This window comes from Elaeis guineensis, chromosome 4, assembly GCF_000442705.2.
Source record: "Elaeis guineensis isolate ETL-2024a chromosome 4, EG11, whole genome shotgun sequence".
Lineage (NCBI taxonomy): Eukaryota > Viridiplantae > Streptophyta > Magnoliopsida > Arecales > Arecaceae > Elaeis > Elaeis guineensis.
In genome coordinates this window covers 9,622,621-9,650,563 of record NC_025996.2, presented here as the reverse complement: position 1 = coordinate 9,650,563, position 27,943 = coordinate 9,622,621, and the positions used below count along the sequence as shown (strand labels likewise).

Below are 27,943 nucleotides of genomic sequence, written 5' to 3'. Positions count from 1 at the left end.
TGCTGCGGCAAGGAATCATGATAATCACTCATCTAGCCAAGGTTGCCTGGGTCTTATGCATAAAAAGAAGAAAAGAAAAAAAAATTGAAATCTTGCATGATACATGCGCCGTGATGGAGGTTGTCCTTTCTTTAGTGATTGGTGCAACAGGATAATAATAAAAAATATAAATATTCTATGATATATCAAATAACTTTGAAGCTCGTCCAAAAAGATAGGGGGTGTTATTTAAAATTTTTGATCATATATAAATACATAATATATCTCTATTGAATAATTGAATAGAATTAAATATATAGCTGCATGGATGCTTAGATATTAAAGATACTAGGTTAAGAATCTAAATCGATTCAAAATTAATTACAAATACCATAAATTCAATCTAAAAGTGTACTGCAATATCTCTGAATCTATATAAATTATGACTCCAATCAATTTAGATATCAATTTTAACAATTCATAATCTTATCTAATTATCTAAAATGAATGATTAAAAAATATTATTTAGATTTTTTAGTTTTGTACAAATACGTTATAAATGATTGTATTGTAATGCCTCTTGGGTGAACCATCTTCAGTTCATTCAGGTCTGTAAATATTTAATTTTTAATTTATTAAATTTTTTTTAGATAAACTAATGAAAAATTTTTATTTGAGTTTAAATTTAAAAATAATTCTCCAGTTGAGTTTCACTTAAAAGCAGCTCTCCAATTGACATAAATTATCAAATTGCCCCTGCAGTTATAAATCAACACTAAAATAATACTGTGATATTAGAAAATAATACCATCTTATTATAAAATAATAATACCTTATTATGATGTAAGGATATTACAAAATAGTACTTTCTTATTATAATACAGTACTGCCTTATTATAAAATAGTACTGTCTTATTATAATATGACATTATTATAAAATAATACTATTTTATTATAAAACAGTACTGTCGTATTATAAAATAATACTACGATATTAAAAAATAGTACTATCTTATTATAAATTAATACTATATTATATATTATAAAATAATACTGCGATATTAAAAGATAGTACTGTCTTATTATAAATCAGCACTGCATTATTGTAAAATAATACTGTCTTATTGTACAACTGTACGAAGATATAAAGATAAAACAGTTATTTCAATAAAAAATAAAAATTTATTTTTAATTTATATTTAAAATAAAAAATTATTTTTAATTTAAAATTAAATAAAAAATTATTTTTAATTTAAAATATAAAATAAAAAATTTTATCTAATTTATTATTATTATTTTTTTACTTTTTATTTTTCTATATTTTTTTGGTGGACAAGTAGAGTCCTATTTGCCGCCTTAATCAGGCCACTTCACCCGCCAGGGTTATGTTCACCAGTGATCACTTGCGGTGACCGCAGCCCCTCCGCCTCCCATATAAATTGGTCTTTCCCGCAGCCAATCCGTTGTTGCGCCCTTCTCGCCGCTTGTAAAGCCCCCTCTTTTTTTCTCTCTCGCTCATGTATCGACCGCCGCCGCGATACGTCCGCCCCCAAGGCGGCGGCGGAGCTGGTGGCGGTGGTGGAGGGTTCCCACCTCCGAACTATGCGTCACAGAACGCTAACTTTTCTTTCCCCTTCACTGGCAATCTCCCCTACCCGGTGAACCCTGCCGGTGTTCCCCAATTCCCCATCCAGAACCCTCGCTTTCCCCAACACCGCAATCCCTACCTCCAAAACCCTACCTTCTCGCAGTCCAACCCCTCCCCGAGCCCCCAGGCGATTCTCGAGAGGGCGGAAGCCGCCGTGGTGAAAGCTCACAGGGAGCTCGTCACGTCTGGAGAGAGTGTCTCGGCATGGAAGGTCTCGCAGTCCGCTCTCATCTCTCTAAAGGCCGATTCTTGGAGCTCGCTAGGGTTTCAGCTTCAGGACGTACCGTCTTTCCACCGCCTAATCGTTACAGAAGGAAAGGTGGGTCTTTTTTTTCTCTTAGCGCAGAAGCAGTAGGGAAACCGGCCTTTTTTTTTTTTAATTTTTTTAATTTTTTTTAATAAAGTACTTTGTATTTGATCTTGTTGGTTCAAATCTACTGGTCTATTGCATCTCCTACTCGCATGAATTTCTCCGGAAGACTCGTCAATGGTTTGAACCCGGACGTTCCAATTGCCTCATAAAGTAGCTAATGATATGAAAAGCAAGAACCATTAAGTCAGAAATTATCAGACATACGAGGAAACTTAGCAGTGTTTTTGTATCTTATAGCAGTTAGTCGTGCTTTTTTTTATGCATTTTATGTTGTTTAGTATAAATTTCATATTTATCAGGTTAATGCGTTTATACACTGCTTTGTTGGTGCACGGAGAATTACATCATTGTATGATATGGAGGTTGCAATTTGCAATAGTGAGGGTGTTGAACGATTTGAAGAGCTTGGGCTGGGGCCTCTGTCTCGCCACCCACTTGCAGAGCATTATTTCTCAATTCCTTCAGATGTAATGGAGGTGTTTAAAATTACAAGCGAGGAAATTATTAGTTCACTGCAAAAATTCATGGATAAATGCAAGAAGACAATTACAGCAGGGGAGTTTTTGAAATTTCTTGCTGAGCAGAAGTCTGTCTCAATCAAAGAGAAGCTTGGAGTGCGGGTTCAAAGCTTGGGGTATGTATATCTCCTGCAAAGCTAAAATTTTTCATGCTCTTCACCACAAGATATTGAAATGATTATTGTTTATATAGTTTGGTCATATTCTCACTTTGCATGGGTAGTTACTTTGCATTTTTTTTCACTGCAGACTAGGTCAAATTTTAGTTGTTGTCTTTTTCTTTTTTTAACAAAACAACCAACATAGAAAACTCAGAAACTTTAACATCCATACTAAGAAAGTTGTCTTCTAATGCATAACAATTGTAAAATTTATTATGACAAGAACTGATGACTTAATCATCAAATTTTTAATATTCTCCTGTCTGGAACATTAATTTTTTAAGCATTCAAGTTTAGAGAGGGGGAAGAAACTTAAACAACTTGTTTGAGATCTTTAACTAATTTGAATTTGAAACTTGGTCTGATAAGTCTGGCTTTCACTTGAACAAAAGAACTATTGGCTTCAAATTAGTCCCCTCATGGTATTCTCAATTACTTCTTATATATGGTTTAGCATAACTACTTAGCTAGAATGTTCATTTTAGTTAAAATAATGTGTATCTAGTCTTTTTAGCTTAGGAGGTCCTCCACTATTTCCAAACACTAGAACATGCGGAGCAATTGGTTTTTACCCTTCCATGTCACAAGTTACGTGAAACAATTGGCAGGCCCTCTTTGAACTGGAAACATATACTAATTATGATTCTGGTTGTCTCTACTAGGTAGCGACCAAGTTTTTACATTGGGCCCTTCCTGTGGGAGGACCTCCTTTGAGATATCTGAGTTGTCTTACAACTATTATAGCAAATACAAATGTCAACACTCTTCTTTTTGTGAACGGCAATGATGAATTTACCTACTATCCAGTGACACCTCCCTAGGTGGTTTGTTACTTGTCTTTTGAGCTGTACATTAGGATCTTTTTGGGTGTCAAATGGTTTTGCTCTTGTTATCCCAATTTCACAAAACAAGTTAGATAATATCCTTTGTATTAAATACTTCTATCAGGTTATGCTACCTAAATGCCTTCATAAAAACACAATTTGGCCAAATCTGCATTGTTGTCATGAAAATATGACAAAAAATGCTACTTGCTGCTATGTAGTTAAGGCAAAGTGGTGTAGATATCCTTGCAGACAGGACTTGGGATTAGGGATTTTATTTATCTGGCATTATATATGTATAATTTTGTTTTTATTTCCACTCTTCATAAGTGGTGGTAAGCAACTCAGATAAGTTTCTCATTTGATGGATTGATTAGTCATTCAAGGTCCTAATTATGTAAGAAGGCAAGGTAAGAGCAATAAAAGTTGCAATGGGCGACTTGGTGTGTTTGAGTTGTGACCTAACTGAACTTTGAGAAGCTATTGTGGTGGACCAACTTCTCAAACTAATGGAAATGCTGTGAAACAGGAAGATATGTTCTGTAATAGTTTTGACATCTGCTAAATATTTGATTTGTTTTCATTGTACATGTATTGTTTTTGAATAAAGGTATCTTATAATTCACTTGTATGTAAACTATTCACATATTGGGACTTGAGGTGGACGATGCTTTTGATGGTCCTAATGAATTTGTTCAATCTCCCTTTCTTGGTTGGGAAAGTAGTTAGAAGAAACTGATGGCCAACAAGGTTAACCAAAAATAGGTATCATGTTGTGCTTTAGGGTTTCTCTTCCTTTATATTTTTTGAGGATATGAGAAGCATCAAGAAAGATATCTTTAATTATTGATGGGATAATGAAAAGAGGAAGCAAAATCTCTCCGTTTGGTCTTAAGAAATACTTCAAATTGGATGTATATCTTCCTTGTTTATAGACATTATTTTTTTTCTTATTACACACATCTCCCACTCTTACTTTATCTTATACTATTTAGTCGGTGGATCACAACCATCCATCTTGATACCAAAAGTGTTAAATGTGCCAAATAGTGGTATTATATAATTGGGTTGCTTGGCTGTCATTTAATTTGTTATAATTAATAGAAGATTTATTTACATCATCTAGACATATGATTATTCCATTTAATTGTGATGAACCTCAAATTATGTAGCTTCAATTCAATCCCCTTTACTTTAAGAAGTTACATCAATGCCATTGAATTATACTGTGACAAAAGCCATTTACCAATACCAAATCAATAATCCTGAAAATCGAAAAAAAGGGGATGTAGATGGAGATGAGAGGAGGTTAATCGGGGATGTGGATGGAGATGAGATGAGATTAATCTAAAGAAAAAAAAATTTGATAAATAAATGGGAAAAAGTGATGTATGAGAGGTATTGAGGGGATAATACGTAATTTTTTCACAAAAAAAAAAATTAATTTTCTGCAAATGCAATATTTTGCTTGCGGTGCCACGTCTATGAAAAGCAGGAGGAGGTCAGCTTTACGTAAATCATATTTTGAGGAATCTTAAACGCGATCCAAAATTATTTTTGGGTTATAGCCAAATACTCAAAATTCTATTTTTAGATCTGAAATTACTTTTGACGATTACAAATGAACCCTCAAACATGCAGTTAGTCCTGTATAAGTATCCAAGAACTTCCCAGTGTATAACCGATGGATAAAATGCGCACATGTGCGAATGCTTGTATATCTTTCTGTTTAACCTTTGGCATCCTTGCAGGACCAAGGTTCCAAATCAATCACAATCACCGTGATTGGCTGGTGGTTGACCCCAATAACCCCTAGTCATACATGGATGATGGACTAGATCCGTTTTGATATTATTTTTGTAACAACTCAAGTCCTTATCTAAAAAGGTTAGCTAGAAGGTATTATTTGGATTCCTAGTATTGTATAAGAACCTATAATCTTTCCAATGCAAAGTCAATGTGAGGCATGTGATTACCATGATTGGCCCATGGTCAACTCCAATCTTTATTAGTCACACATGGGCGATGGGCGAGGTCCGCTCTAATACCATTTTTGTAACAACCTAGGTTCTTAATCCAAAAATACTAGTTGGAAGATATTATTTGGGTTCTTGGTCTTATATAAGAATCCATGATCTTCCCAATGCATGTTCAGTGTGGGACTAACATGTGCCTGCATGGGCTTTCACATATAATAACATGACGAGGGAGATTCTTTAGTTTGTGGCTCAATGCTTAGTGTGTTAATAGTTAAAGCTGAGCACCAAAGGCTAGCTTATGTTCTGTATAATTTTATTTAGCAGCTTACCAACAAAAATACATCTTGTTCAAAACTTTATTTTTGTTTTAGTATTCAATATGTTGTTCTAATGGAAATTATAAATTCATTACCTAGGAATTCAAGTCTCACTTAAATGCTTCTTTGTTGTCCGTTGTGCTGATCTCTGGTTGGGGTTGGTATATACAACATCAGAGGTTGGATTAATTTTTTTTTTTGAGGGCGGTGTGCCTATCGTCCAGGGTCCTATTGCAGTTCTCTATGTAAATTGATTGTTGGTCAGTTTTCATTATAGGCGAATTTGTTCTTTCATTAACTAGATTGTTGGTACATAGGTTGCATATATCCTACATCCGTGAAGCCAAGAAAGCAGAAAAGGCCATCCTTAACAAATCGCTGGAGTTAATCAAACATAATGCAGATAAAAGTAGAGAAAGAGATTTATCACAACCTCCTGGCACACTTTGTGAGAAACAGGTGCTTGATAAGAGGTTTGATCTTATATCCAAGCGTATCAAATCATTTTCCTCTACATGGGATGATTTCGCCAATAAGCATATTCGATTTGATTCCTTTGATGAGGACAACAATGACAGTGATGATGATGGTCAAGATGATTTGAGTAGATGCCAACATCAAAATTCTATGCACACTAAGGACAACAGCAAGCGTGTCAGTACCTGTCCATATCCATCCACTACTGAAGAGATGGCACGGCTTGGGCTGAAATCTGAAGCAGGTGACAAAGCCTTGCCTAGTAATGGCAAATTAATGGAGAATGGAGGTAAAATGTCTTCTGGCAAGAAAAGGAAATTTGACAAAAAAACTGGTGATGGTAGTTCTTCGTGCAAACTATTTAAAAAAGAACAATTTGATAACTTTGAAGATCAGAAAAAATCACATGATCTTACTCTCACTAGTGGTAACATGGAGAAGTTCATTACAACATGGAAAGAGGCTTGTCGGGAACATTCCGTTGAGGAGGTAAGCCTACTCTATTTTGAAATTCATGATTTCAGATGTTATGTGATCTGAAGGAGCACAGGTTGGCTGAAATTATTATGGGATGACAAACCAATTACATTTCTTTATTTTGTTGTCTATTCTTGTTTGGATAAGCAAGTCCTATCTTTTAAACGTCTGGCATGTGTCTCAGTACATATGTGGCATTGTTGTGGTTTGTGCCAGCAGTCTGAACTTCTCATCTTTTGCCATGCCCTCTGAGTGCAGCTGCTGCTGCTTCTTCTTCTGTTTGGATTTGTTCTGTAGAGCATTTATTCTGGTCCTAAATTTGTCTTTGCTGTTTAAAATATTATGCAGGTCCTTGATATGATGGTGAACTTCTATGCAGCAACAGTTAAACAGAAGAAAAAGATAAGGAATATTTTCTTATCATACCCTGGCATTGGCTTATTAAATGTTGCTGTGAGTTTATCTTCCTTAATAACTAAACAATTGTCCATTCTGTACATTTGCATCATTTGCTTTTTCTAAATCATGGGGGAAATTTACTTTCTAGGGAACTTTACATTTTTCATTTTACAATTACTGGATTCTTGCTGTCTTTGTTTCAAAGATGAACTATGATTTTTTCCAAGCTTTCTTGTTTCTGCTAGTTTGGGTCCTTTTGTCTTGCTATAAAGACCTGGTATTCTGACTTGCATTTGCTTGTGAGTGTTGCATGATTTGAGCATGCCAACATGGAAATGCAAATTAGTGATCTTTATTTGGAATGATGATCGTGGGTTGATCTATTCTGAAACATGCATGTTATCTTTCACATTTTGGTCAATTGATTGCATATCTGTAGGCATCCTACGTGGCTCACACTCCATCTAAATCCTCAATCTCCTTTTGTTAGCCAACTTTCTCTCCCATGATATTTGGTGATTTCATTCCGTATGCAACCAATGTGAGATCATAATTCTTTAGTTGAAACTTGTTTGTTCGAGCTATGTTAATTTTAATCCGAAGCAGGTAATATGGTTTATATGTTCTCTTGTTGTGGACTTGTAGTTTGATGTGCTTGGTACAAGAGAGGGGCAGGTTACTGAGTTTACTTGTTAGATGCAGGAGCAGAAGAAACCAATGCTGTCAAAATGAATTTTAATGTCAAGTGAAGAAATTTGTCTTTTAGTGCTTAAGCTTGATTTGGAACTTATATTTTGTTACAGCGAGACTTCTACACTTATGTGTCATGGTAAACGGGGCTGTTGAAATCCTTCTGTTCCCACCTTACCTTCTTGATCTTCAGTGCCTCAAATATCATTCTGGGAAGTCACAGATTCAGTGAGAAGAAAATCAGCCTGCTGACTGGTTAGCGGCCCTGGTGAACCCATATTAGATGTATGTACTCGTGACTTCCTTTCTGAGTTGCTTCAGTCACTAAGGTGATGTTATGAATAGTATTTTTATAGGTTTCGAACAAGACTGGTCTTGTGGAACGGGGCTGTTTTGGTTTTTCTGTGGAGGAAGTGAGGAAACTTAATTTTAGTCATGCAAGACTAGTGATTACCAACAAGATCGATGAAGATTGCGTCATGACTATTTCAACAATTTTATGAAATGAAATGTTGTCTTTGCCTGTTGTGAAGACGAGGCAAATCTATATTGATTTAGTTCAAAGGGGCCCTTTTCTTGCATCAAGTCTGGCAAACCTAGCCACTCTCCTTTTCTCTCTGGATGACAGACATTGTGAAAAACAATGTTTACATGAAATTGAACTCATTTTCTATGATGCCTTTGGTTTCAAGTCATTTAAGTTGAAGCCTGGTGTTGTTGCCATGGCCTTTTGTTTAGCCAACTGAAAATAAGTTTGAAAACAGAAAGTTGATTTTGGCTCCTCTTTGTGTTTTGGTTAGTTAATTAATTGAACATGTCTTTGTGGTTGAGAAGGCAATTAATAAAGTTCTCAGAAGCCTTAGCAACTGGTGGCCATATTGAACTCCATGAAGCTCCTCTTTTCTTCATCCATCCATAATAATTTTTCAGATATGCTTATCTTTGCAAATATTGCAACTAATTTAACATGTCCAAGATGGAGAATGTATCTATATTGTAAACAAAAATTTGCTTTAACAAAAATTGCAGAAAAAAACAAGAATCTGTTTTTGTGTTGTTTTCCTTGATGATTGATACCACCCTTTTCCTATTCAAAAAAAAAAAAAAGAAATAAATCTTATAATATGTAGCTGAAATTAATGGGTGGGCCATAAGTCTGTGTTTGTGTCTGAAGACGAGCTTGGGATTGTGAATTTAGCTTGTGAAGTTTCATGATTTGGGGGCCTGATGGAAACCAGGCTTTTGTTTGTGTCACAAGCTTTTCCCTGTTATCTCATTCTTGCCATGAAGTGACGTGCTAATCTTGGGAAAGTTGGGAAAGTAAGCAAATTATTTTCTAATTTTTAAGCGAATCTTGGTGTCATTTATTTAAAGTAAATCTCCATTTGCAGTCTCACGTGCTTTGCGAACAATATTGTGCAGTGCATCATTTATCGTCATGTATTCTTGTGGGTACAAAAAGCTAACATTAACCTTCAAAATTTTTGTTGGCTCTCTATTATGCATCTTGATTCCTGGGCCTGTTGTGCAGTGGTAATTCCTGGGTTTTGTATATTTGAGAAATCTAATTATGCTCTTTTACATGTTGTGAGCTTTTTTGTCCTCCCTTTTTTCCTTTTATTTTCTTTATTTCATCTGTTCATCATTTGTTCACACTCATGTGCTTGCTTCGCCAGAACTTGAGAAACATGCACAGCTATATAGATTTATAATTGTTGATTGGTTTGTGATCAATACAGGTGACATCTATTAAGTGTGGAATGCTTGATAGCTTTTATGATACCTTCCAAGCTTTTGCTGAATGTGGATTTGCTGGCCCAGATTCTGCCCCTCCTGTTGAGATGATAGAAATTGGGCCTTTAATTAAAGAAAATACTGTATCTAGTAATAAGGGGGTCGCTGGTGAACTTGGTTATGGTGAGTAATTTTTTTATTAAAAAATCCTTCTCTCAGCATCTCCCATGTAATAAATCTTTATCAGCTTTCCTCAAAGAGCAAGAACAAGATATGGTTAAAAGTTCCATTTTTGAGAAAATTTGTTTGTTGGCCTTGTTTGCTCTTATTCTTCACTTTTTTGTTCAGATGACAGAACTACTCTTTTATGTATGTTTTTGGTTCCTGTATTATTCTTTCTGATACATGTTTACTTGGGAATGTTTGGATGAAGTATGTAAGTACATTAAATGAGATCTTCTCTATCATTTCATTTTTTGGTGTGTGTGTCCTTTGGTGATGCTCTGACCACCATTCATATTTTGATTGATATTGTGAATTATATGTACTGCATCTCTTATTCTGTGTACAGGATTATCAAATTTCTGAACTATGAAATAGACAAATAGTGTAAATCAAGGGTTTAAGTGCCAGTGCTGGTGGGTGCGTTGCACTCTGGCACATGTACCACACCACATCAACATTTTAAAAATTAAAAAGTAAAAATATTCTAATGAAAAGGAAAATAAGTGTCATGCTAAACCGTGACAGGTGATGGTACTGGCACTGGAACCCTTGCTGTGAATATTCACTTCTAAATTGACCTTGTATGCATTCATGTCACAATTGTAATTTTCCTCGAACGCTCATGTTTCCAACACATCTTGCAGGTGTCACTGTAGATGATATCATTAAGAAGGTTGTTGATTATTTCAAGTTTGATGAACTCATGCCTAGAGTAGAAGATTTGCCTTCAGAAAGAAAGCTTTCATCCTTGAAGAAGTTTCATGATTGTGAGATCTGGTTGACAAATCAATTTTCTGTCAAGGGTTTCAGTTCACTTGGTTATGGTGATTTCTTCGAGTTTTTAGAGAAATATGCTTCTGCCCTTCCAAATGAATTACATAATTTCTTAAGTGGGGGATTCGTTGATCCACCTTGCTTGGAGGTCTCTATGCTTCCGCAACAGCTAGGAGTTCTGCTATGTCAAACTGAGAGTAACTGGATTGTCGATGGTGTTATAACCAAGCATGATGTTTCTCTGCTTCTTAAGAAACAATTTCCGACAATCAGCTTCCGAATTGTTGGAAGTGAACCTGAGAAATGCTTTGTTGATCTTATTAAGAGGCAGAAGGATAGTGATAATTCAAATTGTATTCTTTTCTCCGCCACATTGTTGGGAAAACGATGGACTGGAAACTTACTGGAACGCAGTGAGAAATCTTCATTAGAATATGCTGGGTTAATAAATGATGCAGGTCCAAATTCTTTTTCTTTTGGAACTGTTTCATCCAAAAAAGATGCCATTGAGTGCTTACTTAAGGCTCCAATGTTATCAGATCTACTGTCTTGGTCACAATGGGATCTTGTATATTCACCCTCGCTTGGCCCCCTTGTAGACTGGCTGTTAAGTGAAGTCCACAATAACGAATTATTGTGTATAGTAACAGTGGATGGAAAAATAATCAGAGTTGATCCTTCAGCCACTGTTGATGAATATTTAGAGGCTTTGATTCAATGTTCTCCATTACAAGCAGCAGTTAAATTGTTATCCTTGTTGTCTTTGTATGGAGGTACAGGCAAGGCTCCTGTATCCCTTCTAAAGTGCTATACGCAGCGAGCAATTGATGTCATAATAAGAAATTCTAATGATGTGACAGAAGAAAACACGACTTCTGGGAGTTTGATGCCTAAGAGTTCACTGCATGGCCTAGCCCTGTTTGATAAGGACTCCAATGGTGATCTTCTTTCAGGCGATCCTCAAGGAACTTCTGAAACCATTTATCAAGGGACTACACTGTGCAAAAGCTTATCTAGAACTAATAAAGCAATTACTGTCGTAGCAAGCTTTATGCTTGAATGTCTTGGCCATTTGCCTCCAGAATTCCGGAGTTTTGCAGCCGATGTATTGGTTTCAGGACTTCAATGCTTTACTAAAAATGCTCCTTTGGTCATTTTGAATGGATGTAATAAAACTGATCAACGTCTCATGCTTCATGACATTGGATTGTCACTTGGAATAATAGAATGGATTGAAGATTACCATGCATTGCATTCTGCAGCAGCTAGTGGCTCTAGGATTGTCCATGAAACTTCTTGTACTCTGTCTTCTGTTCCAGGCATGGAGTGGAAAGAAGCACCAGATATATCAGGGAAACCCACCACTGACACTCATAACATGTTAGTCAGTGCTGTGACTGATGCTGCTCTGTCCAATGAGAGTAATAAAACCCATTGTCAAGTTAAAGGAAAGAAAAATGCTACTGTAGCAGGTGGACACCATAAAGAATTTGGTAATACCTGCAAAAGGGAAGTTCTGGCTGAGGTAACTAGTGAGAATTCGGGTGCCTCAGAAAATAAAGAAGTTCAAAATGCGAACCTTATTATCGAATCCATTCGATGTGAAGAATTTGGTCTGGACCCAAATCTCAGTTACACTGAAAGTTGCTTGCTAAAGAAGCAGCATGCTCGCCTTGGAAGAGCACTTCATTGTCTTTCACAAGAACTATATTCACAGGATTCACATCTTCTTCTTGAGCTTGTAAGAATCCATGACATTTTTCTTTCTGAATGATATGAAAAATTGTCTTTGCATTATATTGGTTACTGAAATTAATATTACGAAGCACATCCTTTTGAACTTGTAATAGTGACCACATTTTCTTATAATGGTAAAGAAAAATGTATTTGCATTATAATGACCATGGAATCAAGGATATGAAATTATGAATAGGTTGAGGGTGTATGAATGTCAGATTGGTGATACTCTTGACTTATGCTTAGTTGTCCTGATTTTCAGTATATGATTAAAGTATAATCTGAAATCATCTCAATCATTCCAGCAATTTACCTTTGGAGATTGCTTAGTTTGATTCTTTTAGTGGGTTTTAGTGCCTTGCACTTTTATTCCATTGTAATCCAGTTTTTACCTAGATTTTGGGCGATCATTGTTATGAAAATGTGCCATTTTTCCTGTTAAGAATGTTTGCTGTACTAAGAAAGAAAAAAGAAATGCATGACTTTATGCTGCATGACTCCCTTGTAGTTGGACTTCATAATATTTGATATGCCTTTTATTTGATTATTAGGTCTGTTTTCTGTTGTGTACATTTAACATGGGCATTCCCTGGATGCTGTTATCTATTTATTATTTATGTCATTCCTATAGAAAGCAGAACTTAGCTTGTGAGGTGGTATTTATATTTTCTTCTTTCTAGTTGATGTGTTCATTGTTCTCTTTTGATAGATTTTGAATTGTTCTTCTGTTATTTACCTAGGCTATCATATCTGTTTGCAAAAACAATAACTTTCTGACATTGTTTTGTTGTACATCAGGTGCAAAATGCAGATGACAACATTTACCCAGAGCATGTGGATCCAACAATAGTTTTCATTCTGCAAGATACTGGTATTGTTATTTTAAACAATGAACAGGGGTTTTCTGCTCAGAACATCAGAGCACTTTGCGATATTGGAAAATCAACAAAGAAAGGATCAAGTGCAGGATATATTGGGCATAAGGGCATTGGATTTAAATCAGTATTTCGGGTAGGCCTGAAGAAGCTGCTTTATCTAGCAACGGCTATTATACTCTGTCATGCCATCTTCTTTGTTATTGTTCGTTTGGTTGTTTCTCCTTTCAAGTTGCCTTTTAATTGTATTATCTTCACATGCTGCACATTCTTATTCTGAGTACAGATATAGCTGAAAGGATAGAGAGTTGGAAAATGGCATACTTGTGGATGAAGGTGGGGAAGTAGATGAAGGGAGAAGAGAGAGGCAATGTTTGGGAAAGGTGGAGATGGTGAGACGAGTTATAGGGTTTTACATGAAGGGCATTAAGATAGTCCTAGAGTTTATACTATTTAAACTGCACCAGTATTTGTCAAACTTAGGCCACACCTTCATAGGGCCAATGTTGGGAACATTTATTGATGAGCCCTAATTGGTGGGTCTTGGCCTGGCATGATGGAGCCTAGCGTGAGTCCTAGTACTCCTTTCTTTGGGCCTGGTTAGGATCCATTTAGTAGGTGTGGGGTAGTAGCCAGAGCAGTGTTCTGAGAGTTTAAGAAGGCAGGGAGGGGAATAGAAGGGAGATTTTGGCATGATGCCAACAAGAAATAACCTTTTTCCAAGGAATCCAAAAGGGCTATCCTGGATTTTGGAAATGGTGGAAGTGTTTGAAAAGTGAAATGTACATCCGTTATGTTTCAGATTTGTTTATTTTAGTCTAATTGCAATGAGTAATGGATGTGGGTTCTTTTGGGTGACTTCATTTGAAATGAAGACCACTAGGAAGCCTTCTGAACAGTATCTTTTCCATCATATTGATGAATTGAACTCTGATCATTTTATATGCATTTTCTTGTTGGAGCAGTGAGGTTGGCTGAAGTGAGTTAGGAGATTGGGTTAAAGTGGGTTGGCACCTGTTCTGTGGGAAGTGACTTATTCTAAAACTTTTGAGAGGTCACCTTTATTCTAAAACTTTTGAAAGGTCACCTTGTTGATATTATGGGTGGTTACATAGGAAGGATACATCAATTGCATATAACTAAGCTATTGAAAGTTGCTCACTTTTTGAAGTTTCATGACTACTAACATGGGAACAAACATTTTCTGCTACTTTAAATGACAAGTTTCCAAGAAAAACCTTGTCTCAGCTATCAAAAATTGTTTCTTTGCTGCATAAAACTTCTGATTAGGGGGCTACAATCCTTGTCATTGTTCCCCATATGGTTGATGGTCGCTATGTATCTATTGCTTGTATGTGCTAACAATCCGCGGTCTTCATCAAATATGGCATCATTTTGCTTGTGAGTGTTGTTTTACTGCACATTTGTAATTTATGGTTTTTATGTAAAAGATCCATCACAATTTTATGTCGGGGCTAGGTTGAGCTCTCCATATTAACTTGATGTTGCTAATTCTTCACTTGAGAAATTTTTCTTCGACAATTATTCTTCCATACAACATGGATTTTCTTCTCTTTTATTTTTGATTTTAGTGCTCCTATTGGAACATCTATGAGCAGTTCATCATTGATTTGGTAGCTAACTATCATACATGACATGATCCTTTTTCATGTTTTCATCATGATGCTATGAAACTTAATCATCTCTATCAACTTTTGGTATATCTTCTGTGAGAGCTTAAGATAAAATTGATGATTTGAAAATGCTTCTCCTTTGTTGATAAGGGTAGGAGATATGATGGATTAGGTTTTAATGATCCGCTTTTAATAGATGCACCATCATGGTGGCATCAACTTCTCAATTTTTGGGACAACTGAATCAAAACTTGCCATGATATTTCTTGAAAACAGCACTCAAAATCTTGACAGATTTCTTATTTTCATTCTGCCTGATGCATTTAGATGTATAGAGTGTCAAAAATGCAAGTGATGGGTACATAGCAACTTGAGAAAAATATTGAAGGTAGGAAAGACAAAAGTGTTTATTGCATAAATAACCATTGTTTTTCAGTGATTTAATCAACTTCATTTATGAACGAGGACTTGCTTCATAATAATAAGAGCTGGCCATTGACCCAATCTATACTATATTGCAAAGAGACAGCCTTCAATTTGGAATATTCTCCTACAGATTCCATGTGTGAACTTTTTGGATAAAAATACTATCTACTCATTTGTTAATACCTCCCAAATCTTAATATTTGTTGGTTTCATAGGCTTCATTTAGAAAGAATCTAATCAAGTCTCGCTCATCTTCATGTATCTCAGTCAACATGGATTAGTATCTTATTGCCCTGATATCAATTATTCCTATCCTCATATGGAAAGAATCAAATATTTATGTCCTTTCTTTTTTTTATGGTTTACATTTTATTAAGCTTTTCTGTTCTGTTATCCCATTAAGGAAATCAACTGAACAAGAGTTTTTGAGGATGAACTGTAATTGGAGCATGTTTCAATCTTTTTGAGTTTTTCAATAGAATTATGAAACTTCAAGATAAAAAAAAAAAAAACTGTTTAGATGCATTTTTAGATTTTAGACCACTTTTTGGCTATGCTATATCACTTAATTGTTTAGTGACAATCTAAAGGAGTGAGAGATGATAAATCTGTAATTTGGCACCAAGATGGATCAAAAAGTTCTGCGCATACGGATAATTAAAGCTCAAATTTGGGAATTTTATCATTCTACGGGTTCGATCTACTTGAAAATTCTCCTCCCTTTTCTTTCATGAATCTCACAAAATGTCCTAAATTCCCCTGAATTATTGGACTAAAGACTTAAAAGATTTGACTCTCTCGATCTTTTCCACAGCCACCGAGCCAAATGTTTCTGATCATCACAAGCATGCAAATGTGAGATGAATGATTAAATGACCAAGAAAACACATAAAGTGCTCATATATACAATGTGGTCTTGTAAGTTTTTTGTTTCAGAGTTATTGCCAGAATTTGAATACATGAGAATAGCTGATGCCAATTCTAATATGCTTAAATGTCAGTTGTTTGTTAGCTGTATGGGATTTTCTTTTCAATTCTTTCACCTTGATGACTCCTTTTCCATTATTTGTCCATATTTTAGTATGACTCTGTTCAATTTGTGGAAATAGATTCTGTGCACACTCTAAAAGATCATATCACTCAATACAGCATATTGAGTGGTTGATTATCCTTCTATATGATATATGGAGAATGATTTGGTCCTTTGGACTTAGCGTTTAGATATACCGTGTGACAAATGGAGTTGTGTTCTTGGAGTCTTGTGTGAGGTATGTTGGTGAGTTTCATAGACAAGCTATGCCTAAATCATGATTTTGTAAGTATTGTATGTGATAAAGTGGTTGGCAATGAGGAGTCAAGGTGTATGAGGTAAGGGTTATAGAGTTGAGACAGGCAAGAAGGATGATTGGATGTGTAGGGAATTGTGGAAAAATAAGGTGAAAATAGTATATAAAAGGAAGCTTTAGTGTTTCCAAATAGAAGATAAAAGTCCTCAACAGGTGACTGAAATAGCATCATCTTGTGCAGCAAAGGTCAGGGGAGCTTTTGCTAAGGAGGCTTTTGTAGAAATGTACTGAAGCATCAGAGTTTAGGAGGGAGATTCGAAAGCTCTGCAAAAATTGATTTGTGAAGCTTGTTGATGGAGGATATGGTCCTTGATTGCAATGCATCACCTAGAAGGCTCACTTGATTGCAATGATATATATGGATTAAGGTTTGTCAAAAGATTATTTGAGTGATGATTCCTACTAAAATGTGTTAAAATGATATGTTAATGTGATGATAAAATATTTGTGTTTGGTTGAGTTATCAGAGATAAATGAGTTGTGGCTTGTTACTAGTTAATTGTTGAATGCCATCGTGTCTTTTGGATGCAATATCTTGGGTCATTGGATCATGTTACTTGTATCTGTTTGGTACCCTTTCCTTGTCCTTCATTTGTTAGTGTGCCCAGGAGTTTTCATATTTTTTATTCATAAAATGCTGAGAATGATTTGTAATATCATAATGATTTTCTATTTTTTGTGACTTTGAAGATATATATTGTATTCTGCTTTTCTGAATGTATGACTGAATTTGCTAATCACCAGGTTACTGATGCCCCAGAGATCCATTCAAATGGTTTTCATGTGAAATTTGATATCACTGAAGGTCAAATTGGTTTTGTTCTGCCAACTGTGATTTCTCCTTGTGATATTGATGTGTTTAGAAGGCTTTTATCTGGTGAGGAATATCAAACTGATAGTAACTCGTGGAACACTTGTATTCTGCTTCCCTTCAGGACTAAAATTCGAGAAGGGACAGGCATAAACTCCCTCATATCCATGTTTTCAGATCTTCATCCATCTTTGTTACTATTCCTGCACCGGCTTCGGTGTATAAAGTTTAAGAATATGCTTAATGATGAGTTTCTTGTTTTGAGGAGAGAGACTCTAGGTGATGGCATTGTAAGGGTTTCTCATGGTAAAGAGACAATGAGTTGGTTAGTAATAAGTAAAAAGCTGGAAGCTAAGTTTATTCGTCATGATGTACAAACTACAGAAATTTCCATGGCCTTCACATTGCAGGAGTCTGAAAATGGAGAATACAAGCCTCATCTAAGTCAACAGCCAGTTTTTGCTTTTCTTCCTCTAAGGAACTATGGTGTGAAATTTATTCTTCAAGGAGATTTTGTTTTACCCTCTTCAAGAGAAGAAGTAGATGGAGATAGTGCCTGGAACCAGTGGTTGTTGTCAGAGTTTCCTGCTTTATTTTTTAGTGCAGAACAATCGTTTTGTTCCCTTTCTTGCTTTCAGGAAAATCCAGGGAAAGCTGTGACAGCCTATATGAGTTTTATTCCACTTGTTGGGGAAGTTCATGGGTTCTTCTCTCATCTTCCTCACATGATCATATCTAAATTGCGTATGTCAAACTGCTTGCTTTTGGATGGTCCTGAGCTGAAATGGGTTCTTCCATGCAGAGTATTAAGAGGTTGGAACGAGCAGGCTCGCATGCTATTATCCGATGACTTACTTCATAAGCATCTTGGCCTTGGTTATATGAACAAGGATATTGTACTGTCTGATGCATTATCAAAGGCCCTTGGTGTCCTGGACTATGGACCCAAAATTTTAACTGAGATCATATCATCTATATGTCGCACCGGTGATGAAATTAAATCATTGGGCCTAGAATGGCTATCTTCTTGGCTTGTGGCACTTTATTCAACATTGTTAGCCCAATCTTCTGGGTATTCTTCCCTGAATGCTGGATTGGAAAGTGATGTAATCAATCATCTGAGAAATATTCCATTCATTCCACTTTCAGATGGATCATACAGCTCAGTGTCTGATGGTCCAATATGGTTACCCTGTGATGTAATAAGTGTTGGATTTGAAGGCAAACATAGCCCAAAAGATTTTCCCAACCTATATGCCAAACTTCGAACAGTCAATCCTCTCCTTTTCTCCGCCGCATGTAGAAGCATGCACAACACAGAAGAGATGAGAGTAGACAACCTTATACAGATGCTACATAAATTAGGCGTGCAACAATTATCTGCACATGAGGTTATAAAAGGTCATGTTTTAGTTGCCTTATCTGATGATAAACAGGCTAGGAAAGATAGAAACTTGATGATTGAATACTTGTCATTTGTTATGCTTCATCTTCAACATTCTTGTGCCAGTTGTCAGTCTGAGAAGACAAGCATAATCTTAGAATTAAGAAAAAAACCTGTATGTTTGACAAACCATGGTTTCAAGTGCCCGGATGAAGAACCGATTCACTTTGGTAAGGAATATGGAAATCCTGTTGATATACACAAATTAATTGGCACAGTAGACATTAAATGGATTGAACTTGATGCTGCTTATTTAAAGCATTCTAGTACGCAATCACGATTGTTTGTAATGAAGAAGTGGAGGGAATTTTTCCAGGAATTAGGTATCACTGATTTTGTTCAAGTTACTTGCGTTCGAAAACATGTGCCGGATTATCTCTGTACTACTTCTGGGGGTATGATTTGTGATGAAGACTTCATTGTAGCAGCACCATTTATCCATGATTGGGAGTCATCTGAGCTCGGTAATATGTTATCTACTTTTTCCTCAAAGAAATGTAGGGAAAAGTGTATCTATCTTCTGGAAGTACTTGATAAATTGTGGGATGATTGTTATAGTGCAAAAGCTAGAAGTTACGTCGGTTCTAAATCTACTGAAGACAAGAGGCCTATTAAGTCTTCATTCATAAAAAGTATTCAAAAGATCAAATGGGTAGCATCAAGTATGGACCAGGAACTTCACTTCTCGAAAGATCTATTTTATGATTGTGAAGAGGTGCGGTCTATTTTGGGAAGCATGGCACCATATGCTGTTCCGCAGGTCAGTCGATCCCCTCAAATTCATAAGAGTTGCCTAGTATGAGACTTGTGGTAATATTGCTTTTTTCAATCAATTTTTGCAACAAATGGTTTCTTTATTGTTTTCAAATGTCAGCCAAGCATTTCATTTTTCCTGTACATTTTGTTGATTTAAAAATTGGTGTTTGTAATTGTTTTCATGCAAGGTTTGCAACACCGATTTGGTACCCATATCAATATCATGTTGATATATTGTTGGTATAGGTCAGTTCGATGTACCGACACTGGATATGTCCCTCCACCCTCTGTACTGATATTAGTTCTGTACCAGTATGGTACATTATGCTCGGCACGAGGGGCATGCGAACATTGATTTTACTGTTTCCTGGTTAATTCAATATGAGGGGCATGCGAACATTGATTTTACTATTTCCTGGTCACTGTGAATTAACTTCAGCTGTTGTCCTTATTCATATACATTTATTTTTGCTGCTGGGACTTGGTCCCCTATTTGTGACCTCTCTCCTTGGCGCATGCATTGGGGAGAGGTTTCAGGTTAGGATCTAGATGGTGTCATTCGACTATCTTTTTCCCATTAATGTCTCATTAATTATTATTACACAGGTAACTAGCAAATTGCTTTTGGAAGAGATTGGATTCAAGACTCAAGTGTCATTTAGTGACGCCATAACACTTCTTCACACATGGAGAATGTCTAAGGCATCTTTTACAGCAAGGTATTTTGTTCTTTCAGAAAAAAGAGTTCATTCGTCGTGCATCCAGATGTCCTATATTGCTCTTATGACCTGTGCACTCTTCCTTTAGGTGTTTGCAGTTCATGATAAATGATAGAAGAACTTGTCTCATAAATAAAGGTAAAGGTTAGTAAAGAATCACCAACACTACGGAATTAAACAGAAAAGTTACAACAGAGGGTTGCAGGAGAGGATGGTGGAATAAAGAAAAAGACACAAAATAGTGATACAAGCAATTAAGAACCTATTTTTCGTGTCCATAGAAGGTTTATTCATCAGTCCATAATCCTCCTAAGGTATTTATGAAGAGAGATGGCGAATAGACAGAATGAATATGCCAACTGTATTTATTGATCCAGGAACCACATACCTGTGATGTAGCATCTTAGAATTAACTTTTTGAGGTGCCGAGAAAGGTGTACTTTTTGAAAGATATGCTGAGGGAGTAATTAGGTTAAGGAAGCAATTGCCTGAAGAATCATGAGCTTTTAGTTGTGCTGGAGCTTTTGGAGGCCTCAAAATGGCATTTGTGGGTGAATAGAATTTTTTTTTTATTTTTTTGGGATGCAGTGATATCATCATCTGCCAATGGACGGAGAAAGTATCACTTGAAATGGATGCAACGTTGTGCAAGTCATTCAGGAAATAAGGATGATCCAAATACATCAGGATTAGCCATGTAGTGGTGATAGTGCAAAGTTAATGGTAAAACTTGGAAGGGTTGAGAAAGAATGTGACCGTTTAAGGCTTTAAAGTTGTACCAATCTAAAACATTGTACATGATGTTTCACTACTGTTGGGATAAGCAGGCACAAACATGAGATTGTATTCCGGTTGATATAATAACCTTGTTCACTCACGGATATGCATATGTGCATAGATGGTGTGAGCAGTGAGGTGGTAAGTGTGCCACCAAACTATATAAGATAGTGGTCGAAAATATGACATAAATTTATTTACATGTTAAATCAATCTTATGGTGGATAACGTGTGGAGTTTATAAAGGAGGATAAGGACTTTCAAGTAGTTTGTGACTCAACAGAGAAGTTAGGAAGGATATTTTGTGATCCTTCTATATTTTTTGGGTGTCTAAATACAGAAAACAAGGACAGGTGTTCAACCATTCAGCTCCTTATCATTTAACATCTGGAATCTTGCGATGAATGACCCTTTATCGTTAAAATTTTGATATTTTTTTAATAACCTTCATTTGATGTTTTGGAAGCTGGTCTCAGTTCTATAATGAACCCTTCTAATACAAAATAATTGTTATGCCGCTTAAATTGAAAGAGCTGTCTATTGCTTCATTCTTGATTATAATCATGTAAACTAAGGATGCTTTTTCTTTTTTTAAATGCCAGCACTGTTCAAATGTCAACATTTTACACCTTCATCTCAGATGGTGTTGCCACTTCAAAATTGAAGATGAATGAGGAGTTTCTATCAAGTTCTCTCATATTCATTCCGTATATCAGTGCTTCTATGCACGATGATGTTGTTTCTGGTACTTTTTTTCCACCCAAAGATGTGTATTGGCATGATCCGACTGGATGTGTTGATAAGACAAAGGAAGCATTTCTTCAACACATTTCAATGGAGATGACTAATTGCCTTCCATGTAAAGCATTGTCAACTATCTATCCAAGTCTTCGTGATTTTTTTGTGAATGTTTGTGGTGTGTGTGAAATTCCTCCATTCTGTAGCTACTTTCAGATACTACTGCAGTTATCAGCTGTTGCATTGCCTTCACAGGCGGCTTATTCTGTAAGTGCTCTTAGACCCAAAATACAAGTTGCCAATTGTAATGGCCATCATGAAGGTGTTACTATAATTTTCTTTAAATATTTATCTAATGATACTGGCTGTTCTGTTGTGTTTTCTTGCATTACATTTTAGGTTTTCCGAGTTTTCCTGAGGTGGGCTGATGAACTCAAATCTGGAGTAGTGAAGGATGACAAAATTTATGACTTGAAAGAGAATCTCTGTAAATTAGAAAACACTGTGCTTCCAACCTTGCAGGATAAATGGGTTTCCCTGCACCCTTCATTTGGTCTCATATGTTGGTCTGATGATGAAGAATTGAAGCAGCACTTTAAGAACTCAGATGGTGTTGACTTCTTACAGTTTGGTGAACTTAGTAATGAAGAAAAGGATATGCTTTCTGGAAGGGTTGCCATATTGATGAAATCTATAGGTATTCCTGCTCTTTCAGAGGTATGAATGCCTATCGATTGGGAAATTGCATCCTTGCCAAGAAGAGTTGATCTAGGTAGTTTTATGTTTTCATGATTTCTTATGAACTGCTGCTTCCTTATTAGGTTGTGTCGCGTGAAGCAATATGTTATGGTGCAGAGGACAACAGACAAAAAGCTTCTTTAATAAATTGGGTTCTTCCTTATGCACAACGCTATATCTATAAGTTGCATCCGGACATATATCGCAACCTGAAGCAGGTTGAATCGGAAAAGTTGTGTCTGTTGCAAGTTGCAGTAGTTGAGAAGTTATTTTACAAGTACACTCTAAAAGGACGTGATAGTACTTCTAAGAAACGGTTTGAGTGCAACTGTCTTTTGCAGGTGTGGAATCTGAATCTGAATCTGTCTTCCTTTTCTCATTTTATATGCTTATATTAAGTTGACACTCATGAATGTCTGATTAGAGTATGGTTATGATGCTGCTTCATTTTCCCAATAGTCTCCCCAGAATGTGTGACCTGGTTTCTTGGAGCCAAACATGTCATGCTGGTGGTTTATTGGTTTATAAATTGTAATGCCAACTTTACCTCTGATGGTTCAGAAAAAAATCATGAGTTAAACGAGTTTTGGGGAGGTTTGGGGGGGAGAACGATGCATTTGCCATGTAAAAATATTTGTCTTCCTCATTATTTATTGATGTTGAGTATCTCCATATTTGGAAATATTAAAAAATTTACTAAAGTACTTTATTAGTGAAGAATGGGAGTTGAGTGTTCTCCTTAGTTGTTTCTGTTGTATTTTTAATTGTATTTGGTTTGTACTTGATGATAGGAATTCAGGTCCCAACGGGACGTTCCGCGGGACACCGGGATCAGGTACCATCTGATGTATTAGGACAAGCTATCCTGCTAGCGTCCCAGTATTCCGATCAGGACGCCTTGGGACATCCTCTGTCCCAAGTGTCGGGACGGGGCGGGATAGCGATGCGTCCCGTTATATGAAAAAAAGGAAACAGCCCTGTCCCACGGGATTTAAAACCTTACTTGATGATATTCCATTAATTTTCTTATTCATAAAACATAATCTATCAATGTTATTACATATCATCTCATGTTATTTGTTTCATTTCTTTGTTGACTAGCTATGCCTTTCTTATCTTACTTGGGATGAACTTCCAATGTTCAAGTAGGAGCTTGCCATACAGGATTCTTTTGGCACCACTTTTTTTAAAATTTTAACTTGATCTGCTCCCAAACCATTATCCAATGTTTTTCAGCACTACTTGCTGGAGGTGTTCTGAAAGACAGACACCTGGCCTAGGAGGATCTTGAATGGAAAAGGTAAGCCTACTACAAACATGGAGTGATAACGCCCTGAAGCTATGTAGGATATCTTTAATTTTTTTTGTCTGGACATTCTAGGATTACGTAAATGCTGATGTTATGGTTGTGTTTAGTAAATTTTGATTACCTGATATACAAAAGCTTTAACCCTACCTAACTTCCTCTAGTTTGAAATATTATTATAGCAATTCTTTTTGGAACCTTTTTTTTTCTTTTTTAGTCTCTTGAACAGCAGTTTAAAGTTGACTGGAAAGATGTTGCCTGCAAGCTTATGAGATCACTAAATAGATGTTAACATCCCCTACCCCTAGGATGTCCTGAAAGGAAGAAAACTATTAGATGGGTCCATTGTAGCTTATGGGTGTTTACATTCTGGATATTGAAGCATACTTGTTTGTGCTTTATAATGTCCTTAAAAATATATGACAGTTTCTTGGCGGTTCCTTTTTGAAGCTATGAGAAAGACAATTTCGCTTCCTTCGAAGACTTTATGATAAGGATTTAGTAAAGGGGAGTCCTGCTGGGTTTTCTTGTTCTAGTTGTGAATGGAGATGGATTGATCAGTTTTCACCATAAAGGTTTTAGCTTAGGTGAAGACTCAAGTACAGTAAAAGATCAAACTGAATCGTTTGCCTTAAAAGCCCCTATATTACAATTAACAAATCAATTGACAAATCAAACTTCTTTTTAGGAGTAGCTTCTTTAACTGCCTTGCTCCATTTAGTATTATTGTAACTTTTGTCCTCAGGTCATCTTAATTAATCATTGTTACACACATTGCTTTTAGGAGACTTCTAGCTGACCCTTGAAATTGTTATAACAATAGATTTTATGCTGTGACATGCTGCTTTGGAGGGATGTCTAGTTGTGCACTTGACCTACTCCTCTCACCTTAATCGAGTCATATTGTGACCTATTGACTTGACTAATAATAAGAGAAGATGGATTATTGCAAAATTATGGTCACTCTTTGGTCAATTTTATTTGTTGGAAAACAATTTCTTAAATTGTAGGGGATGATACGGCCGGCCGGCTGGTTGGTAAATACTGGCTCTAGTGGTGATGTCACATACTCTGCTGACAATGTCCTGCCCAACCAGTTCACCGGACTCTTGGCAGCCAATGCCCCAGCTGTTCTTTTCCCAGGATGTCAATTTTGCATTTTACCTCTCTTGTTTTCCTTTCTGTTGGGGCTCTGCCGCACAGTTAACTGCTCAAAAAATGTGTGGGATGATAAACAGTAATGAAGAAGTAAAGACCATTTCCCCTGCAAATCTGTTCTCCTGAGCTTATCAGAGATATAGAACACATTCTTCTTTCCTTTACCAAGTTGTAGATTTGTGGTGCTTATTAAGGAGGGGAGGATTAGTTGAACCACTATCGATATTAGAACAATTCTTCTTTAACATCAAATGGAGAAGGTATGCTCCAAAGACTAGAAGCACATGTTATTTTTTTCCCATTCCTAATGGAATTTTTAAATTCAAATGAAATGAAGAACTTTCAGAAATTGTATTGCAACTAATGGCCACTTTGGAAGAATTGTGATCTTTATAGAAGTCCTTAAATGTCATTATGTCAAATAGTTTATTTGCTAGCCCTTCAACCCTTGGCGTGCTTATTGAGATGATGAGGCATACAATTGTTTCCAGGACACAATGACGTGAGTTTCTTTTTTTTTTTGATATATTCATATAGAACAGAAGGGATTTGTGACTAACTACCAGCACTGCTTATTCTATTGTTTTGAGATTTTCTCTGCTTTATTCTATACATTATCTGATGATGATGGATGCCTATAAGGAATATTTGGTATGTTGTTGAAGATGGATGGCAAAGTAAAATTAAGTTGATGTATTCCTTAGCATCTTTTACTCTGGAAAAAAAGTGAGAAACTGTTCGTGCTTTTGTCTAACATCTAAATGCTACGTCCTATTGTTTATTACCATTGATGACCCAGCATTCGCAATCTTCATAATGTGGTAGTGTTGATAATCATCTCTTAACATCAGTAGTTGATTTTAAGCCACTGAATTTTGTATTTGTGAATCACAAAACTTTGACCTACCATGCAGGGAAATGTTTTATATGCAACTCAGACCTCAGATTCACACACTATATTCTTGGAGCTGTCACGATTTTTCTTTAGTGGATCTACTGAGCTACACTTGGCAAATTTTCTCCATATGGTCACAACTATGGCAGACTCCGGCTCCACCATTGGGCAAATTGAATTTTTTATTTTAAACAGTCAAAGGATTCCCAAACTACCTGATGAAGAGCTCGTTTGGTCACTTTCATCTTTGAAGGAACTGCATCAGGATGAAACTTCCCAGCCAATTTGTGTTCCCCTAATGAATGTTGAACAGAGCTTCCCAACATCCAAAAGGAAACCAGGAATTATTTCTAATTGGCCACCTACAGATTGGAAAAGCGCCCCAGATTTTAGTTATTGTAGAAGACAACTCCAGACAAGGCCAGGTCTAACACCATATGACAGCTCACAGATAGAATCCAGTAAACCTCCTGAAGATGTCATGCAGAAAGAGGATATTGCAGTTCCCGTTGACATTGATGGGGATTGGATCATAGAAGAGGGCTTGGCATCAACAAGTACAATGGTGTTGCAAGGTTCAGTGCAGATGACCGATCAGCCTCATTCAGTTGAATCTTTTGACTCTGTTGACAAGAAAATCAGTTTCAGTTCAGAACCCAAAAGTAAAGTATGTGATTCGGCAATCGTCCCTGTTGCAGATACAGGTTTGAGCAATTTGTCCACTTCACCAGATAGGGACATACTCTTTTTGCAGGCTCCTGATGAGAACCAGTCACGCAAAACTGGCAGGCTTGGGGAGCTGATAGCTTGTAAATATTTCATTGAGAAACTAGGTTCTGGGAGTGTTAAATGGGTCAACGAAGAAAATGAGACCGGCTTACCCTATGATCTGATTACTGGGGAGAATCAAGAAAGCAGGGAATATGTTGAGGTTAAAGCTACGAAGTCTGCGAGTAAAGACTGGTTCCCAATATCAATGAGGGAGTGGCAATTTGCAGTAGACAAGGGCGATTCATTCAGCATTGCTCATGTGGTTCTTTTAGGTCCCAAAAAGGCAAGTATAACACTATTGAGGAATCCATTTAAACTTTGCCAACAGAATGCCTTGCGCCTGGCTATTCTAATGTCAAAGAAACTAAGAGACTCGTCAGTTGCTACGTAGAATGGGATTGTTATTTTCCTTTGTCCCAAGTGTTTCTTCTTGTGTGGAAGGCTGATCAGACTGGTTCAAATCATCAGTTTCATGTATGTTGGCTAATCCAACATCTGCGTTTCTTATTGAAGATTCAGCAGTTGGACTTGTGGTCTTCTGCATGGCTTATTTAATTCCTTTGGCAACCATTAGTATGAAGAGTAATTTTGACAGTTCTTGGATAATTTGTTATAGAAGCGCAGATAGCTGACCGCAGAATTCCTTGATAATGCTATTTTTTATTGTTGTACAGGCATACACCCATCCAAATGCTGATTGAATGGCTGGAACTGACCATTTTTTTTAGAGATTTTCATTAATACATTCATTACGCAATGGCAAATTATTTTCCTTGTTTTTTTTTTTTCTGTTCCACATGTTGTGCTCAAATGCCAGTATGTACAATTTGAATTCTCAATCTTTATTGTAAGGATAATTCCTCTTTTCTTTATGCATGGACAACTTGTTTGACGGCTGTTGGGTTTGAAGCTACACCTTTTTGTCAAATAGGATAAATCTGGTCAGATCGCTTGTATATATTTGTGTGTAGGTATATATATTGGGGGTCCTTGCTATATTTTGCAGGCAATGAACGTATATAAAATCTCACATCTATAAAATCGCGTCATTTATAAATTGATATATTTTGAGATTTTGGTCGATACGTCTCACTCGAGGTTTTTCGGTTCTCGCTTAGAGGCATGAACGGCCCATTTTTTTTTTTTTTTTTTTTCGTTTTTTTCCGGTAAGTTTATAAAAACCTTCGAGTATCGCGTACCATAACGTGGCTCCGAAGAGAAAGAGCTAAATTTTAAT

The 27,943-nt window shown here is 36.3% G+C and overlaps 1 protein-coding gene across 1 annotated transcript; it reads left to right on the top strand.

Annotated features, from left to right (window-relative positions):
• The first annotated feature begins 1,440 nt into the window (after positions 1 to 1,440).
• On the top strand, positions 1,441 to 27,598 carry LOC105044003 (protein NO VEIN). Its single transcript, XM_010921771.4, has 13 exons — positions 1,441 to 1,946; positions 2,300 to 2,634; positions 6,117 to 6,765; positions 7,102 to 7,206; positions 9,582 to 9,759; positions 10,446 to 12,316; positions 13,111 to 13,323; positions 17,338 to 19,608; positions 20,211 to 20,323; positions 21,703 to 22,105; positions 22,238 to 22,555; positions 22,660 to 22,917; positions 25,955 to 27,598. Exons 1-13 carry the CDS (start codon positions 1,497 to 1,499, stop codon positions 27,095 to 27,097), a joined length of 8,307 nt encoding a protein of 2,768 aa, XP_010920073.2. The 5' UTR covers positions 1,441 to 1,496; the 3' UTR covers positions 27,098 to 27,598.
• Positions 27,599 to 27,943: the final 345 nt, after the last annotated feature.